This window comes from Acomys russatus, chromosome 7 (assembly GCF_903995435.1).
Source record: "Acomys russatus chromosome 7, mAcoRus1.1, whole genome shotgun sequence".
Classification (NCBI taxonomy): domain Eukaryota; kingdom Metazoa; phylum Chordata; class Mammalia; order Rodentia; family Muridae; genus Acomys; species Acomys russatus.
Window position 1 is genome coordinate 10,474,851 of NC_067143.1, and position 16,698 is coordinate 10,491,548.

Genomic DNA, 16,698 nt, shown 5'->3' on the forward strand with positions numbered 1-16,698 from the left:
AGGAGTCCCACAGGGTGACAATTAAGGCCAGAGCATCTGGACCCAGAGGGGCCTGTGGAACCAAGGGCAATGCATGCAGAGAACCTAGACCTCTGTTCAGATATAGCTCATGGACATCTCATTCTCCATGGTTACGGTGGGGAGTGGGGGGGGGTGCAGGGTGACTGCCTCTGGTGCCTGAGATTTGATCGCTTCCCCTTGGCAGAGAGGCTCTGTGGGCAAGGAAGGGAATACAGGCTACGCTGAGGAGACCTGAGGTTGTGGTCAGATAGTGGGGGAGGAGGGCACCCCTGTCAGAGGTCAAGGGTAGAGGAATAGGGCGGAAGAGGGAGGGAGGGTGAGAAAGATATGAGCAAGGGGATAACAACTGGGATGTGATGTGAATAAAACACAATACATTTTTAAAAATTAAAAAATGTAAAAAGTGATGTTAAGATGAGCTGTGACATTAGGCTATCCTGGATTTTGTCCCCCCCCCCCCTTTTTTTTTTCCATACTGTTTTAAATCTTTAGTCTTTTTTTCAGGCTCAGATTCCTAAGTGACTTTTAAGGATGCACTGGTAACTTTAGCCTGGAGACACTCTGCAAGAAGACTGCTGAAAGAAATGAGAGCTAGGAAGGGTCAGGCAGGAGCAGAGGGAAAGATGGAAGAGCATGCTGTCTCAGGCTGTTCTCACTCTCAGGTAGTTGCAGTGCTGTTGATTGTAGCAATCTCCTTTTGTTCCTACACTCAAGGCTCAGCCTATCACAACTACCTAGGTGTGGCGGAAGTTGTTCTTGGTAACCATACATTTAGCTCCTTGTCTGTGAGACGGTCTGATCTCTTTCCCGAAATAAGCGGAGCTTTCTTAGAAGCTGTCTTTACTCTGTTTCCACTGTGATATGACAGGCTGCTTCAAGTTCCTGCTTTGTGTTTTTTGCTACAATGGACTAAAGTTGTAGGCTCCAAGTTGCTTTTTTTGTCAGGGTACTTTATCTTAGGAAAGAAAGGAAATGTGTTTTCTCAGGAAAAGACAACAACAACACAGTGAAAGGGTCCATCTTGATTGACAACTTGACTGCTTTTAGAATCGCCTAGGAGACACATCTCTCGGTGTTTCTGTGAGGATGTTGCTAGAAAGATTTAAATGAAGTGTGTAAGGACGTCGGTGAGGAAGAACTAAACAGTTCTGTCTTAATTATGATGGCAGGCAGGCACATCTACTGCTCACCTATGCACATCCATTCTTCAACTGTAACTGCAGCCTACATTGAGGAGAGAATCGTTCCACAGTCTTGAACCACTTGCTCATGCAGTGTTCCTAGAAGTTCAGCGGGAGACTTCCGGACGCCAGAGGGACGCAGGGAGTACAGCTGTACAGCAAATTCACAGCAGTCCTGGAGTCTCTAAAAGGTTGATTTATCCATTTCAGAACGTCCATCCACAGAACAAGGAAACACACAGCAGCCACGCCGCCAAGTTTTCTTTGGTTAACTGTTCCTTGATTCTCAATTCACGCCAATCTAGCCCTAGACAATGCCGTGGCCCCTGCAATGGCAGGGTGTCCTGCTCAGGTGCCCGAGTACCTCACCTTCAGTCCATCCCCACCCCCACCCCCACCCCCGATTATCCGGACAGTAATTCCTATCTTCTCATTACTGTGGGGCTCCCAGGCCCAATTCAGAGCACTCTGTTCCCTGGGGGATTCCTCAGCTTCATTTTTGAGTTAAGAAGCAGAGTGAGGCTTAAGGCAGTGTGGGCTAATTTCTAGCATTCTTCCCAGCATGCTCGATGAAGTGCTCCCAGCATACCCTAGAAGTCACTATTCTCATCTAGACTGTAAAATATATTCCATTACCATTCACAATTATAGGATATTCCTGTTGCCCCCGTCACATGTAGTGTGCGTGCACACATACCCAGCCCGTACCTATTCAATTGTTAAGGAGCAGAGACTAACTCAAATTCTGATCTTCTCCCCACTGTAGGAATGCCCCTGGTTCAGCATCCAGGAAGTGACTGTTAAAGAACCAACGCCCAAATTGTCGCAGATATCTACCAAGAGTCTTCTGGAACTTTGAAGAAGACCCATGTCACTCTCGGGCCTTAAAGGAGGAGAGGTGCTTTAAGGGAAGTGTATCTTTTTGTCACCCGACAGAAAATAACCCCCAACTGGGAAAAAAAAATTTTTTTTTTGTCCTAGCTGGCTTCACTTTGAGCGGAGGAGGGCCAGGCAATCCAGGGGATCCAGGCCTATTAGTAGGCTGAGGCTGCCCACCAGAGGGGATGTGAGGAGAAGGGTTGGAGATGGGGAACTGTGGGTACCTGCCTTAAGTGGGTGGATCAGTTGAAACAGGAAGCTCTAACTCTGTACGGAGGATGGAGCAGGATGGACAAGAGGGAAGGGAGCGGAAAGACTCTCAGGAACCCACCAGTGCTGGGGTCCCTAGGGATGCTGGTATGGTGGAGGGGCCTGGAGTTCCAGAAGATGTAGATGTGGTGAGGGCCTCTGAGGAGGCAAGACAGGAGGATCCTAGAGCCTCCTGGGAGACGGACATGTTGAGGATCCCCAACGGGGAAAGTAGGGTCGAGAGGTCTGGAGTCTCCAGAGATGTTGACATGTTGATGGTCCCCGATGGGGCAAGAAGCGTGGAGAGTCTTGGCACCTCCAGGAATGAGGGCACGGTGAGGGTCTCTGAGGAGGACCAGGCGGAAACCCTGAAGGAGAGAAGAAAAAGAGCCGGGATGCTGCTGCAAGTCCAGGAGGCAAGAAGTGGGGAGGAATCTGAGATTCCTGATGAGACCAGCGAGCTGGTGGTCGCTAAGGGGAAGGCTCCAGGAAGGCCAAAACAGGAGTGGAGAAATCACCAGCAGGAGCCAGAGGAGCAAGAGGCCAGGCAGCAGGATGAAGAAAGGGGTTCAGAGGAGGAGCAGTACTTAAAGCCCTACACGGAGGAGACAGGGAGGCGCTATAGCTCAAGATCAGTGAAGCACAGGAGCTTAGCTGCCGGTCTACTTGGCCACAGCAAGAGTCAGGGCAAGTACCGCCTGGAAAGGAAGCCCAGCCTGCGGAGCCGCCCTGAATCTTCGGCTCCCTGCAGCTTGGCCCTGGCGCCTCGCTTGGCACAGGCAATTCTCTCGACCCTACCTCCTCCGGTGTCGTCCCTGCTTCCCCAAGTATCCCTGGAGCCTCGGGTGTCTTCTCCGGAGGCCCGGGTGTCCCTAGGTCCGGACCAGAACCGTCTGAGCACCTTGAGGTTACCCGAGCCGGAACTGGAACAACGGCGGCCTACCATCCGCTTCAGCCTCTGTCCCAAGTCATCTCGCCGCCTGTCACAGAGGTCTGCTGCCCCCTGCGTCTCCTTCGTCAGTGCCTTCAACGAGCTGGCAAAACTGGGAGACCCGGACCTGCTGGAGATGGTGAAGGAGGAAGGTAAGACCTAGGACCGCACGCCAGCAGGCGCGCGAACTTTCTCCGCGGGGATTTCTGGGGGGAAGTTGACAGCTGTGGGTTTCTGTCCCGGGGACGGTCCCAGCTTAGCGAAGCCCGTGCCTGCCAAGCGGTGGATGACATTCTGCGATGCACCTGCGTACCTGGGACCTGCAACTCGTGAGTCCCTAGGATATCCCAGCATCTGTCTCAGACCCGCTGACCCAAGTAATTGGTATGGTGTGGCTCCCTGAGTCCGGAGGTTCTGTCCCTGAAAGGTGGATTTTCCAAGGATAGCCTGAACAGATGGCAGCGACTCTCAAGCAAGGAACTGGCCCTGAGGTCTTCCTGTCAGCTGTTTGCACAGCTTTAGATATGACCTATACTCTGTTGACTTATTGGTTAACACGTTTTTTCCTAAACATCAGTTTTCCTGCTGTAATCTCCAAGCCTCGGTTCTCATAGTGATTCTGGAGTTTGTCTTTTTAAAAGCCCTGTTATTTAGATATAAAGGGTATTTCAGTATTGGACGAGGGAGCTAGATAAGCTCTCTCACTCTGTAGCCCAGCCAGGCTTTGGACTCATAGCAAAACTCCTGTCTCAGACTTTGTGCTTACTGTTTAAACACTGGTTTTCATTTTTTTCTCTCACAGGAGGTCTATAGAACACGTAGTCACTCTGTGTTGAATATTTTCAGAAGTGGCAACACTGTGTTTTTAAGTGTCTGCATAGTTTTTAATCCCACCAGTGGCTTTTACTTTTTCTTTGAAGGGAAAAATATAAAACAAAAAAATGTGTATGATGTGATATTTTTCTGGGTAATAAAGAACAATATGTCGTTGCATCCACATGGAAATGAGTGATTTCAGGCTTTCAGGCATTTGCATCTCAGTGCAAAGTAGTCTCAAGGTGAGCCTGCTTACTAGAAGCAGTGAGGTTACAAACTCCTTGTCAATGATGGCTTATGAACTTCTGCCTCCCCTGGGAAGTTTCCAAACACCCCTGATGCTCACCTCTTTTCATGGCAAATCACTCATCTTGTGATTACTCATGTCATCACAGCTAGTCCTTGGGTTCGGATGGAGGTGGGAGAAATTTATATTGCTGGGAAGTCTAGTGTCTGCATCCTGTCCGTATCTCCAGGCCTGGCAGCATGACATTCTGGAGAGCAGGGACTTACCAGCAGAGCTCCTTGGACAACCAACTCCTGTTTTTCTAGGTGTAAAATCAGAATTGTCTCCTGCTTTGCTGTATTGGTCTGGCTGCCCATTTGTTGTAGTTGCTTTTCGATTGCTGTGAAGAGACACTACAACCAAGGCACTCTATAAAAGAAAACCTTGGAGGTGGGAGTGCTTACAGTTCCGAAGGTTACAGCCCATGACCATCATGGCAGGAAGAACAGAGAGAGAGAGAGAGAGAGAGAGAGAGAGAGAGAGAGAGAGAGAGAGAGAGAGAGAGAGAGAGAGAGAGAGAACTAAATGGTGTCTTTTAAAACCTCAGAGTTCAAGCTAGTCGTGGTAGCACACGCCTTTAATCCCAGCACTCAGGAGGCAGAGGCAGGTGGATCACAGTGAGTTTGAGGCCAACCTGGTTTACAAAGGAAGTCCAGGACTACCAAAGCTACACAGAGAAATCCTGTCTCAAAACACACACACACACTCACACACACACCCTCAGAGTTCAGCCCCTTCCCCCAGTGACATCTTTCAACAAGGCACACTTCTTAATCCTTCCCAAACAGTTCCGCCAAATTGTGCACCAAGTATTCAAGTATACGAGCCCACAGGTGCCATTCTTAGTCAAACTACCCCAGTGTGATTTGTGCTTCTGTGATTGCTGTTGACAAGCTGGCACTGGAAAAAAAAAAAACAGATTTAAAAGTTAACATTGACGAAAGAAGTTTAAAGCTGGATATGAAGTCGTATATTTACGGATATTTTAAACAGAGTGTCTAATCAAGGCACACGCCCTTGCATCATGAGGATGCTTGAGTTCTCACACCATGGTTAGCTGTTCCCAACAAGAATCCACTCTAAGAGATCTGCTGTTACGTGATTTCAAAAGCCTGGGTGGCGGAGCTTCCTCTTGTGTGCCAGGACACAGTACAAGCTTGGGAGCCTTAACACATCTGTGGTCTGATATTGACTAAAACAGTGTGTATGGTGGCACATGGCTGCGCTTTAACTTTGCGATGCTGGTGAGACTGTAATATGAGATGATCTCTCGGCAAACACCAGGGCTATTTTGGGGCAGTAGTTTTGCAAGAGAGCATATTCTTGGTAGGATGATTTCTGTGAGAACTGTTAGCTCAGTGTGTACTGGCTTTCATTTCTAGCATGTTCTCTTTGGCGGTTAGTACCACCCTTCGTATCTCTGGTTTCTCACATACAGTAAGGTTCCAATGACAGATGAATCCTAAAGTGCTCATTTGGAGCTGGCACCAGCTTTGACCTATTCAGGTCCCTGAGTTTTTTGTTTGTTTGTTTTATTAGTTTTTTGTTTAAGATTTATTTTTATTTATTTTAAATGGTTTTTAGATGTCTTTATTTTATGTGTATGAGTGTTTTGCCTCCCTGTATGTGTACCACATGAACACATGATGCCTGCAGAAACCAGAGGAGGGCGTTTTAATCCCCCTGGACTGGCATTACAGATAGTTGTAAACTGCCATGTGAGTGCTGGGAACGGAACCTTATCTTCTACAAGAGGAATACATGCCCTCAACTGACGGAGTCATCTCTCCGGCCCCTTATGTTCATCTTTATTCATGTGTCTGTGTGTCTGCCGTGTGTGTGCAGGCACCTGTAGAGGCCAGAAGATGGCCTTGGAATCCTTGGAGCTGGAAAAACAGGCAAGTGCTGGGAATGGAACAGAACCTCGGTCTCCTGGAAGAGCAGTGTGTACTCGGAAACTCTGAGCCCTCATTTCAGCCTGTGAATGCATCTGAGATGTGAACATCTGTCTATGAACCAAATGATGAGCCATGTGTGTATTCTCTCTCTCTCCCCTCTCTCTCTCTCTCTCTCTCTCTCTCTCTCTCTCTCTGTGTGTGTGTGTGTGTGTGTGTGTGTGTGTGTGTGTGTGTGTTATATGAAAGAGAGAGAGAGGGAAAAAGAAAACCACTCCTTCTCAATATTTCTGCTCAGAAACGTATTCATGCGGTGGTCTGAGGAAGGGCTAGAGAGGAGACTATCTGAACCGCTACAATGCACAGCATCGGCTAGGCTGAGGCAGAGGAGACAGTTTACTCCAGGGAAGGAACGCCTCTGAGGTTAAAGGTTAAAGTGTGAGAGGATGACAGGGCTCAGAGGAAGTTGGAAGGCTTCCAGTACCTTTTGTTAGATTTTTCAAACCTATGGGGCCAAGTTCTGATGGGAGCTTGGATGTGTTTATTCTGCCTACTTCTGTGTTAGGCAAAGCGAAGCAAACAGGTGGAGGAGGGTCCACTATTCAGAGTTCTCACCTTCTCTTCTTAAAAATGGAGCTTTAAAGTGCTCTGTGCACCTTGTGTAAGAATATGCTTTTGGAGGAGTCTGTCACAAGAGTCCATTTGTTTGCTGTGTTGTTCTTTGTTGTAATTATGACCATGTTTTTTTGTCTTCAAGAAAAGAAAAATCTTCCTGAGTTGGTATCCCATGGTAACTTGAGAGACAAATGCGTATCTCTGAGGGCCTTGGATCTGACCTCTTTCTCATCAGGTCTAGTAATTCATTTTGTGTTGCTTTAGTGGCATGTCTGCTAGTGGTATATAAGAGGAACAGAATGGTATTTAGCTCATGCGTTTGGAGCTAAAGACTGACACATGTGCAGCTTAGGGCCTTTCTTGCTATGTCACATGTGGTGGTGACTGATGCTATTGCAGGAATACATGTGAGAGATCATCCTATGGCAAGACACAATGCCAGAAAGACTTGGGGACATGATATGCCATTTCTATGACAGCGTGTTCTCCTAAGGAATGACTGAGGCCCCTCTAGAATTAAATTAGTTTCTTCCCAACATGATGCCTGGAATGGCTCAGTTACATGTGAATAGGCTCTTACCTTCCCCTCTCAACAGTGCCACGATGTGATTCAGGCTTCTAGCACATGAAACTGTGGAAGACACACTCAAGACATATTTAAACCATAGCACAAAAGCGTGTTAGAATAATCAGTCTACATTTCACTCCCAAGTCAATTGAGAATTGTTTCGGGGTGTGGCTGGATCTTGAGCTATATATTGAGGCTGGAGGAGCCCTCACAGTGTGGTTTTGTGTATTACATGCCTTTCAAATGATGTTCTCTTTCCGTTTTCCTCTCTTGAGTGAAAAAGCCAATACTCAGGGAATCTAAGTGATGCTGTCATCCATGCTTAATTTTCATGATATGTTCACACGTGTGAAAGTTAAGTGTTCTTAAAAGCACCTCCTGCAATGCAAAGATATGAATATTAAAAACAACTATCAGAACTTCACTCTGACACTCTGAAATTTAACCCAAATAATTTATAGAACTTTGGAAAAAATGAATTAGAAATATAACATTTCCTACTAATAGCAAAAACATCAGCAAGAATCTCCTCACTGATGCCAAGTGCACAATCATCTCATTTAATGCTCACATACCTTAGGAGATGGAGATGGCAGTGCACCGTTCATGTGTCAGCTGAAGGCTTTGTGTTCATGCCATAGTCTTGCAAGGGAGACTATGGGTGTTGTACTTGTTTGCCACAGTGCATTGCCTCCCAATGTACACTAACTGCCATTTGTTTGTAAAGAACACAATCTGAGGACCAAGTAGGAGTCTGAAAATTCAGCTAATATGAAATCGTGCTGTCTTTTGATCATGTCTATGATTAAGTTTAATTTCCAAACTAGTCATCATAAGAGATGAACAACTATAGCTAACAGCAAAGAATGACTATCACCACATATTGTACTAAAGTTATATGAATGTGGCCTGTCTCTTTCCCTCATGATAGTGCTGCTGTGCTCAGCCTTCTGAGAAAATGAACGGCAGGGACTTGCACAATCTATGAAGAGGCATTGAGCTTCCTAAGTCACTGTCAACTGTGGGGCTTTTATGGGATGTATTGTTTCTTGGATTGTGTAAGCCCCTCATAAGTGGTAGTCTTATACTTTCTACATTTTCAGAATATATGCTAACCCTTCCTGGAGTTATATTTGTCAGAGATGGTCTGTAAGTGACAACAACATTTCAGATCATTTCTACTGATATATTTCTCCAAAACTGTTTTGTTGTATAAGAAGTTATTGACTTGAGAGATATTTCTCTGTGTATTCCCAAATTGGCGTCCTTAGAGATTAAAAATCAATTTTGTATGTAACAATTGGCACTGGCTGGAACTTGCTGAGAATGTGTGTCCAAATGACTAAATACTTGGCCATCATGAAGGTTTCTGGGTGCTTAGAGAGTGACCTTGTCTGCTTGAAAAGTGATATCATGACTGTAAACCCAGAAAATGACAGGAAAAAAAAATATTATCTCTCACACAGTGGGAGCAAATAGGTAAATGGCCACTGCTCCGACCGGATGGTCTTCAGAGGGATTAGACTTTCTCGTGACGAGTGTGTCAGTAAGAGTTACGCTTGTGTCCTATTGATGGGGGTTGTGTCTTTAGAGTCATGAGTTCTTAGAGAGAGCCATCCTTTGGATGTTGGCTTGGACAGCTTAGTTCCTAGAATATCTTGTACATGTCATTTCAGTAATTTTGTTCTTTGAATTTTGTTGGCTTGTTGAATTCCTGTTTCTACCTCGTGTAGACTTTTGAACAGGAGCAGGCACCATGATAGATTTTTTTTTCTCATTTCTTCTAGGCTTAAGAGCCAAAGGACTAGAAAATGTTCTGCAAAGAAGTGAGGTAAGTCAAATGTCCAGGCATCAGCTCCACTGTATATAAAGTACAAAACTTAAGTCAAGGTTAGCACCTCGGATGCGCAGCTGCCTTGGACCCTGCATATCCACTCCTATAATAAACTGTTCTCTCTGTTCACTGACGTGCTCGCCTTGTAATGTGTGGCAGACACCATGCCTCATTTGCTATTTACACTTAACATAGATCTGGCATTCTCACTCAAGGAAACCTTTCTGAATAGGTTGTCCAATTGCTTGATTTAAGAAACCCAGAAGTTCTAAAAAAAAAAAAAAAAACCCTTTAAAAACTAGATTTTTAAACAGAGAGGAACATGATATGGTCTTATTGGAGATCAAACATAACCTTTGAGCTTATGTTGAGGTTTTCTGTACCATATGTTCAAGGCAGTAACTTTCATCTGAGCACAGTGGGGAAGTATAGTGCTGGCTTATGTGTGATATCTGTGAAATGGTTCTTAGTATGGGATATGTTTTTATCAAGGTCTATGACTAGTTAAAGTGGCTCAAGAACTAGAAACCTCCTTAAACTAAAACAGTAAAATCAAATACAGTTGGTCTCTATATCTGCAAGTCCCAAATTTGTGTGGTTAATCAACTGAGGTTTGGGGGGAGGAAGCATGATACCATCTTGTAACAGTGTATTGTGTACCACAAGGGCATGTGATGGAGTCACACAAAACCAGAAGGCTACTGTTACTCTTCTGCTTGGGGCATTCAGCCTCTGTGATGACTTGGGGCTCTTCTGAATGCATAAGGCCACATTGTGTTACTTGTAGAAGTTTGTGAGGTCCACCCACATATCACTGTTGTTCCATTTTGTGCCACTTTACTTAACTGCTTAGGGGCTGGGGTCTGGGAAGGAGGCCAGGACACATGAAAGGCATGCCACTGCTGGGCAACCATAGGCTTGACCATAGTCAAGATTCTTATGTACAACAGGTCAATGACAAGGGAGACAATGAAATGCCTTGCAAAAAGCTTTAAATAAAGAAAGAATGAAACTATATCAGTTTATGTTTCAAGGTGAAGACATAATGGTAGGTTTGGGGGCCAAATCGGAATAAACTTTTCTTTTTCCTAAGGTGGGAGATGGTCAAGTTAGCTCCCTGCTCACTTTCTTTAGGAATATAACTGTGCAACCTTCAGTTGTTTCATACTTAAAACAACAGTGCTCTCTATGTGGTGGTGGAGTGCAGGTATCTCAAGGCGAAGACAAAAATTAGATTCCTTTATTGTTTTCATGGTGGATATGTAGCTTTACCATTTATTTTATTTATTTATTTAACAATTTTTAAAAGATTACTTTCGTTGGCACGTGCATGGGGTGTGTGTGTGTGTGTGTGTGTGTGTGATGCACATGTATGTTCAGGTGCCCACGGAGGCCAGAAGAAAGTGTAGGAGTTACAGATAGTTATAGGAACAAATCTCAGGTCCTCCAAAAAGAAAGTACCAATCATGCTTAACCTCTGAGACCTCTCTCTCTCTCTCTCTCTCTCTCTCTCTCTCTCTCTTTTTCCTTCCCTCTCTCTTTCTCTCCCTCTCTCCCCTCATTTCTCCCCCTCTCTCTCTCCTCTCTCTCCCTCCCTCCCTCTCTCTTCCTCCCTCCTTCTCTCTCCCTCTCTCTCCCTCCCTCCATTCCTCCTCCTTCTTCTTCCTCTCTCTCTCTCTCTCTCTCTCTCTCTCTCTCTCTCTCTCTCTCTCTCTCTCCTCCCTCTCTCTCTCTCTCTCATTTGTTGGTAGAAGCTGCCATTTCCATTTCAGAATTGTCTGACGGGTTAGTTTTATCTGAAATTTTCTTATATTTTAATGAGAAAATGGGATTCATAAGTGTAACTTAGGTTGGCTGAAGTAGATTGAATATACCTTTGCTTTGTCATTAGTAAGGAGGCAGAGTAACAACTGACTGTAGTTGATTCCTGCCAAAATCCATATGCACATATTCCGCAGAGCTCCTGGAGTAGCCTTAATCCACAATTACTATTTCTCAAGACTGATGTGCCCAGATCCAACCAGTTATAGTGAGATATTGGACATGATGCTGCCAAAAGGAGATGACTGAGCGTCCTATGTGTATAGACCTCAGTTAATTTTTGTTAGCTGGGACCATTCCAGATCCCATACCCGGATATTCAGAAAGTGGGTAGGGGAGACCTCAAGAGCCAGTTTTGTGAAGCGTGGATCACTGAGTAACAGATGGATTCAAAACCCATGTCCAAGAAAGAAGAAGTGCTTTAGTTGCAAGTGGCTTGTGTGTATCATGTATACCTAGAGATTTTTCTTCCTGTACGTGTTTTATTTTTTAAAGAATGATATGTCATCTCCAAAGGATTAAGTTCTAATAATTTCAAGCCAACACCCAGAAGCATGAAATGTCTATCAGTGAGTGATGTGTATTTATACTGGTCCTGCCCAGAATCCTTAAAATAGCAGATCTCTTGTTTACTTTACTGTGGTGTAGAAGTTTTTAACCACTTCAACTGTTGCAGATTGTCTCATGACTTTGTAGAGCTTTCTCTACAACTCCCTCTCTCTCCCTTTCTCCCTTCCCACACACAGACACATACAGAGATTCGTACACAAGTGCATTCATACATAAGTACATAATGCATACATGCATGCATACATATGTACATAAATACATGCATACATATGTACATAAATACCTGCATACATAATACATGCAACTTCCCATACCATTTCAGATGGGAAATTGGCGTTCAGGTTTTGTGGTGTCACGCAGTATTGTTTCTACAGAGAGAACCTCGCTGTTCTCGCTTTGTTCTTGCTTTTAAGTGATATGATTGTTCTACCTGAGCCATTCTTAACAGCACTGTATCTCCCTTTCCCTCACCCTCCCTCTTGCTATTGACAGAGCATGGGCAGCAAAGAGACCAGCTTCCTCATCCCTTCAGAGCCACAGCCAACGGTAAGCAGCGACCTGTGCTTCCTTTTTTGGGTGGACAGACACAGATGTCCTTCCGTAGCCTGAACTGGGGATACTGGCACTTAAATGTCAGGCTCTTGAGTGTGATATCTGGGAATGTATTACTTTTGAAAAAAAATTATTTCTTTAATAAAAAAAGAATCCCATCAGACAGGATCATGAGAATGGCATACAGAGGGTGTCAGTTTGCACTTTAATAATTCCCAGCTCTGAAGAGGTGTCATCAAAATCTCCCTACGCTTATGGGAAGAATCTTGGACTTGAACCCTCAGCCTTCTGAATCCATTATAGCATGCTTAGCTATAAGTTAATGCCTACGATAATCATAATTTAAACCTTAAAAATTCAACTTGGATACAATTTAGAAGTTACTAAACTTAAACTTTTATTAAGTTTAGGTCTTTTATTTTATTTTATTTATTTATTTATTTATTTATTTATTGCTGAGTAAATAAGGGTGCTGTTTGGGAAGACAGAAAATGGAATTCAGGTGTCCTCAGTTCCCCTGGCATTGTTTTTGAGGGTCCTTAGTTGTCCTTGGCAGCCATGTCTCCTCTGCACCTCCTGGTTGAGACAGCTCTGAGTACTGGGTAGCTTTCTTGTGGCTGGTGACTTCCGGGGTTGATGCTGGCTTTTCACTGTGTAGAATGAACCTCAGCTGTAGTAGTCCTAATGAGTTCCTCTCACTCAAATTGGAGACGTATCCCTAGCTTTGCATCACATCCAGGGTAAATTATAAAGCTTGACCCTTGATGATTTGGCTTGATGTAAGTTTTCTCAGGTTTCTCCATTACAAAGGTTCTGTGTAGCTTTTCCCCCTATAGATGATAGTTATAGGTTTTGTTGTTGTTGTTGTTGTTGTTGTTTTGTTTTTGTTTTTTTTACTGTTATTAATAGTGCCAGAGATTGAATCCAGGGACATCTAGACGAATGTTCTACCATTAAGCTACATTGCCTTTCTCTAGAGTTCCTCTGTGGGGGACCTTTCCCTCCCCCTCCACCACCACATTAACTCATGGACGTTTATTTTTATCTCTCGTGTTTTAAACTCAGCAATTCTTTAACTCCTTGAATTAGAGAGCTTTTCAGTGAGGTCCGTATAACTTGGGCACACCCCTGTTGTCCTGTTCTGTTTTGTTTTTAGTGTTTTCCTTATCTCTGATCCTACAAGATACTGCAAGCTCACCTTGTGCATTTCCTACCGGAACCCTAGAATGAAGTTCTCTAGAGAACTTTTGTTTCCATTGCGACCAATTATCAGGAAGTTAAGATCTGTATCACTCAAGATCTGTTTAGACACATTCAAAATAGAAATAGTTGAGGAGCACTTGTACAGACTGCCATAAGTGCGGGAGAAACCCAGCACACACATGTGTCCCGGCCTTGAATCCAGTGCTGCCCAGGGGACTAAGTGATGGAGAGGAAGGAGTTGTTTCTGGAACCAGAAGGAGAAAATAAAGTACATGATGTACATGTACACCCACCACATTTAAACACAGGAAAGTGAGGAAGGTTGGAAAAAAGCATCCTGGTTCTCAATTAGAGTATGATTGAGCCTATTTTCTCTTTCTAAAATAAACGTAAAAATGTTTTTGAAGTTCAGTCCTCCCCCCATACACACTCTTTTTTTCTTTAATGACCCATGCCTTTGCATTCTCTTTAATAAAAATATTTTTTCCATCAGTGTAAGGGACAATTTCTCTGATTTTTTCCTCTGCAAAATAGCATTTAGTTGTGTTTAGTCTATGACCCCTTTGGGGTTAACTTTCATCACCTCAAAGACCCTGAGGCTCACCATCCCAGCCCTTAAGTGTACTCATGTCTCTTAGTGAATCTGTAGTCAATTCAAAGAAAATATCAGTGGATAACAGTAATACTCAGATCTCACCAAAGATACCAGGAAGATCAAAATACAAAGGAAAAAACTTCAGATCCACAGAAGAATGTAGTTTATACCATGACTGACCTCCACCATGAGGGGACAGTAGTGACAGCCCTATTTGTACACACAAACACTCAATAGATCCCAGAATAGTGATTTCACACTGTCTTAACTAGGGTTTTTATTTCTGCAGTGAAACACTGTGGCCCAAAAACAAGTCGAGGAGGAAAGGGTTCATTTGGCCTACACCTCCACAGCACTGTTCATCATCAAAGGATATAAGGACAGGAACTCATGCAAGGCAGGGACCTGAAGGCAGGCTCTGATGCAGAGGCCATGAAGGGTGGAGCTTACTGGCTTGTTCATTATGCCTTACTCAGCCTGCTTCCTTATGGAAAGTAAGACCAGCCCTGGGTTTGCACCACTAATGATTGGTTGAGCCTGCCCCCACCAGTCATTAATTAAGAAAATACTTTACAGACTTGCCTACAGCCTGGCCTTATGGAGGTGTTTTCTCAGTTGAGGTTTCCTACCTTCAGATAACTCTAGCATGTTTCAAGCTGACATAATAAAACTAGCCTACAAACACACATACACACACACACACACACACACACACACACACACACACACACACACACACACTCACCCTCACTAGCTGCTTAGGTCTCCCCAGCATTGAAATAAACCTTCCTGTTAATTATGGAGCAATGTGGGATTTTGGGTGCTAGGGATTTGACTTTTTTCAAGTATCCTTTTCATAATCCAGAAGATTGAATACAGGGTTTTCTGCCGTTAAGTACTTAAGCACTTCACTAGGGAAGTAATTATTCTTCTTGATAATGTCAGTTCATTTCCTTAGTGTCTTAAATGATGCCATGGCAATAAAAATGGAAGGCTATTCATTATTACAGTAATTGAATGGTATTTCCTTTTCAGTATTTGGGGAAGTCATGGAATATTCAAAATGAAATCCCATGTGACCTTTTCTCTTTCTTGGTCTCTTGGAGACAAAGTCTTGCTATGTGTCCCAGGATGGTTTGGGATACTCAGTCCCCCCCCCCCCCCCCCGGGATTACAGGTGTGTGTCACCACACTGTGCTGCTATGCAAATTTCCCCCTCAGAGTAATGTTGGGGTTTTCTATGTGTCTTGATCGGAGCATGTTTAACAGGCCAGTTTGCTTTGCGTTTCTGTTATTACTGCATTTGGTTCACCACTTCCTTTCTCCCTCATCTAAGTTCCAAACATATTTTAAAAGTTTTTTTTTTTTTTAAATAAAAGATTTGTACGTTGAGCACTTTTTTCTTTTCATTCTTTTTCTTTCCATTTTGTCCTCCCTTCATGTTCGATTCCTCAGCTATTGCACTTTAAACGTTGTGTTTAAACATAGCATTGACAGTCCTGTGGTGTGTATGATGCTTGAGGGGTGACAGGATTCCACTGCGACAAACATAAGCAGAAGTGGAAAGCTTATCAGATTCCCGTAACACAGCAGGTGTGGGCATGACACGAGGGAAACTCGCCAGACTCAGACTCTCCCGGGCCGGCGTCGACGCAGCCCTTCGGGCTGTTTTAGCGTGGTGGCGATCTGGAAGAATTAATGCTGGCACTTAACGCTGTTAGCAACAGCCTAGTTCCAGTCTTGCTCCTTTCAGCACCACCACCTGCTTTAACCTGATTTCTTTGAAGCCAGGGTGCTATGATGAGCTCCTGCCGGTAGGTGGCAGCCTTACTTTAAGGAAGCAAACCCCGCCTCTGAGGGAATAGCAACCTTGCTTGGAGGCTGAAATGTCTCAGCATAGCCATCCACCACTGACCATGTCTTATTCGTCTGTGTATGTGTTGGAATCTTGACCCTGAGCCGGATTTGCTGACTCTCGATTGGTTGCTTCACAGCCTGAGAGGCGATTCAATTTGTTCCTGAGGAGGCGTCTTATGGTAAAACAGTGCTGGCTGCTGATGCTTATGCCTGAGTGTCTGTAATAACAGCCTGAGTGCTTTCTGTGCCCTAAATGCATCCACACGGAAGGACTTATCGCTGACTCTCGGTTCCCAAGCTGCTGGCATTTAACCATGATGATTGTCAGTTGACAATCATTTCCATTTCCTAAAAGCATGGTGTGTAAACCCATTTTCACACACAGACAATGTAAACACCTTCAGAAGCTCATGAACCACCAGGAATGCAAATCATTTTAAGGTAGAAGGCAACCAGGTATCGCTTTGTAGTAACTGGGCTTCTCTAAGGACAAATATACACACAAACATACATATAAACATATTACATATATATGTATACATGTGTATTCTTTATATCATGACTTCAGTAAAATAAAAACATGATGTATTTTAATAGCATCCAGTTGTCTACAACAAAATTGAATGCATTTTCTGGTTCTGGTCCATTTGGCGCTAATCAAGTTTTGGAGAGATGCTCAGTGTTTAAGAGAGCTGGCTACTCTTCCAAAGGACCTGGCGTTATCCTCAGCAACACACGGTGGCTCACAACCATTTGTAACACCAGTTCAAGGGAATTTTAGGGTTAGCTTTTCTGAACAACATGAGCTTTCCTAAAAATATTAAT

General features: G+C 44.1%; 2 protein-coding genes across 2 annotated transcripts in view; both read left to right on the forward strand.

Moving 5' to 3' along the window:
• The first annotated feature begins 2,359 nt into the window (after positions 1-2,359).
• Positions 2,360-9,311, forward strand: LOC127192431 (uncharacterized). Its single transcript, XM_051149703.1, has 2 exons — positions 2,360-3,413; positions 9,229-9,311. The coding sequence occupies exons 1-2, from the start codon at positions 2,360-2,362 to the stop codon at positions 9,309-9,311; spliced, it is 1,137 nt and encodes a 378-aa protein (XP_051005660.1).
• Positions 9,312-12,160: 2,849 nt separating this feature from the next.
• Positions 12,161-16,698, forward strand: part of Ano5 (anoctamin 5) — a 51,849-nt gene continuing 47,311 nt past the window's right edge. Inside the window, exons 1-2 of the mRNA XM_051148618.1 lie at positions 12,161-12,212; positions 16,011-16,052. Coding sequence (XP_051004575.1) covers positions 12,162-12,212; positions 16,011-16,052 — 93 coding nt within the window. The 5' untranslated portion in view covers position 12,161. The remainder of the gene's footprint in view (positions 12,213-16,010; positions 16,053-16,698) is intronic.